Source organism: Theobroma cacao, chromosome 7 (genome assembly GCF_000208745.1).
Source record: "Theobroma cacao cultivar B97-61/B2 chromosome 7, Criollo_cocoa_genome_V2, whole genome shotgun sequence".
In the NCBI taxonomy this organism is placed as follows: Eukaryota; Viridiplantae; Streptophyta; class Magnoliopsida; order Malvales; family Malvaceae; genus Theobroma; species Theobroma cacao.
Genome location: NC_030856.1, coordinates 8,635,556 through 8,637,336, shown reverse-complemented (window position 1 = coordinate 8,637,336; position 1,781 = coordinate 8,635,556). Strand labels below are relative to the sequence as shown.

Sequence of the window (1,781 nt, the reverse complement as noted above, 5' to 3'; positions counted from 1 at the left end):
GCTGATATTATATAAAAATTAACAATAAAAAATATAAGTATATTAAACTTGCATTTTAATAAATAGGAATAATTTTGAAAATTAACATTACATTTCCAGCAAAGTACTTATAAACCAAACGCTGTAATGTTATCTTCCCTGTATTTTAATCATTATTTTGCTTGTATACTAAATACTATAATATTATTTTCCTTACAATCATATTACCAATAATTACATTACATTATAAAGTACTAAACGCTATCTAAAATTCATTATTAAAACGACTATCTTGCACATGAATTGCAGCTATTGCATTTATAGGCCCATCAGCAAACTAAGGAGGGACTTATTCTAGTTGTGCAAGGCCAAGGCATATGTTTTATCAAAGCACTATATATATATATATATATATATATATATACCGAATAAATAATCACAGCCGTCGGATGAGGACCCACATTCCGGATGTAGGGTTTGGCAGTTCTAGCATATAGCAACCCACATGAAACATATGANTATATATATATATATATATATATATAATCCAAAGGGACAGCATTTGACATCCAAAATGCTATATTCTCATTGAATCAAGATGAGATTTTTCATGAAGCTGACGAGCAAATAGGGCTTTGAAATATTCTTCTACTCAAACTCTCCTAAACAATGCCTGTTTTCCTCCAGAGATCAAGCTTGGTGCAGGCCCTATTTCGCCATTATAGTTGGGGCTGCAGAATGCGGCAATCGAGAGTCTTTCTTTTTCAGAATTCACTGTTGCTCGATGCTCAATGCTACGGTAGACTCCATTGGTAATAATCTGTCATATGTATAACAATTCACTAAAGCTTTATTCACGAACTACTTTTAATACAGGTCTCTGATTTGAAAAAGTCTGAAGTATTTTACCTCTAAAATGTCTCCGATGTTGACAATGAAAGCATTGGGGAGGGGCTTGACAGGAACCCATTTCCCATCTTTCTTTACCTGGAGACCTTCTACGTCATTGACCTGAAGCAGGATGGTGAGAGCCGAGGCATCAGAATGAGGAGTAATGCCAATTACCTGCTCTGGTTCATCACATGGAGGATAATAGTTCATTCTTATTGCCTGTAATCCACCTTCAAAGAGCTCTCTCATTTCCTCAATGTTCATATTAATAGCTTTTGCTATTTGTAGTAGGATAGCCATGGCTAATTTTTCCAACTCCAAAGAGTATTGATTCAATGTTTCTCTAAACATAAGAAACTAAGTTTGAGTTAGAAATAATCGAAATTGCAAATGCTTAGGCACATTGAGAGAGAGAAAAAAAGGACCTGAAAGGAAGAGGTAGCTTGGGAAATAAGTGGGGCTTCCTGGAATAGACAGGGAGGGTGGTTGTAAAGGGGGTTCTTGTGATAGGGAGAGGAAGTGTTGCAAACAAGTAAAAGGATGTGCCAGAGGAGGCAGAGAGGAAGATTGAAGCAGTTCCTGAAGTACTAAGTGCTGTGACAGGTGGAAGACAATAAGAAAAGAATTAAAGAGACTTAGAGAGTACAAGATAATTAGAGAGAGAAGCTCTCAAGTTGAGAATGTGTTAGGAGGGGCCAAAAAAGAGTCTCCCCAAATGAATTGTGAGGCTCTATATATAGTGCTAAAAGTGACGGTTACATAAGAATAGGCTTTAATGCGCCTAATGAATGATATTATTATGAAGAATATTAATATAAGTAACCGTTACTATAATTGGATGTAGTAAGTCTTGTTTTCAAGTAAAGGTAATATAAAAGAGGTGTACAAGCATAGGTACAAGAGAATAAGTT

At 35.3% G+C, this 1,781-nt stretch overlaps 1 protein-coding gene across 1 annotated transcript in view; it reads right to left on the bottom strand.

The window, feature by feature from the left end:
* LOC18594419 (protein SRG1) overlaps positions 541 to 1,781 on the bottom strand; it is a 3,547-nt gene continuing 2,306 nt past the window's right edge. Inside the window, exons 3-5 of the mRNA XM_018124900.1 lie at positions 1,296 to 1,355; positions 889 to 1,213; positions 541 to 799 (exon numbers count right to left, since the gene is read on the bottom strand). Coding sequence (XP_017980389.1) covers positions 632 to 799; positions 889 to 1,213; positions 1,296 to 1,355 — 553 coding nt within the window. The 3' untranslated portion in view covers positions 541 to 631. The remainder of the gene's footprint in view (positions 800 to 888; positions 1,214 to 1,295; positions 1,356 to 1,781) is intronic.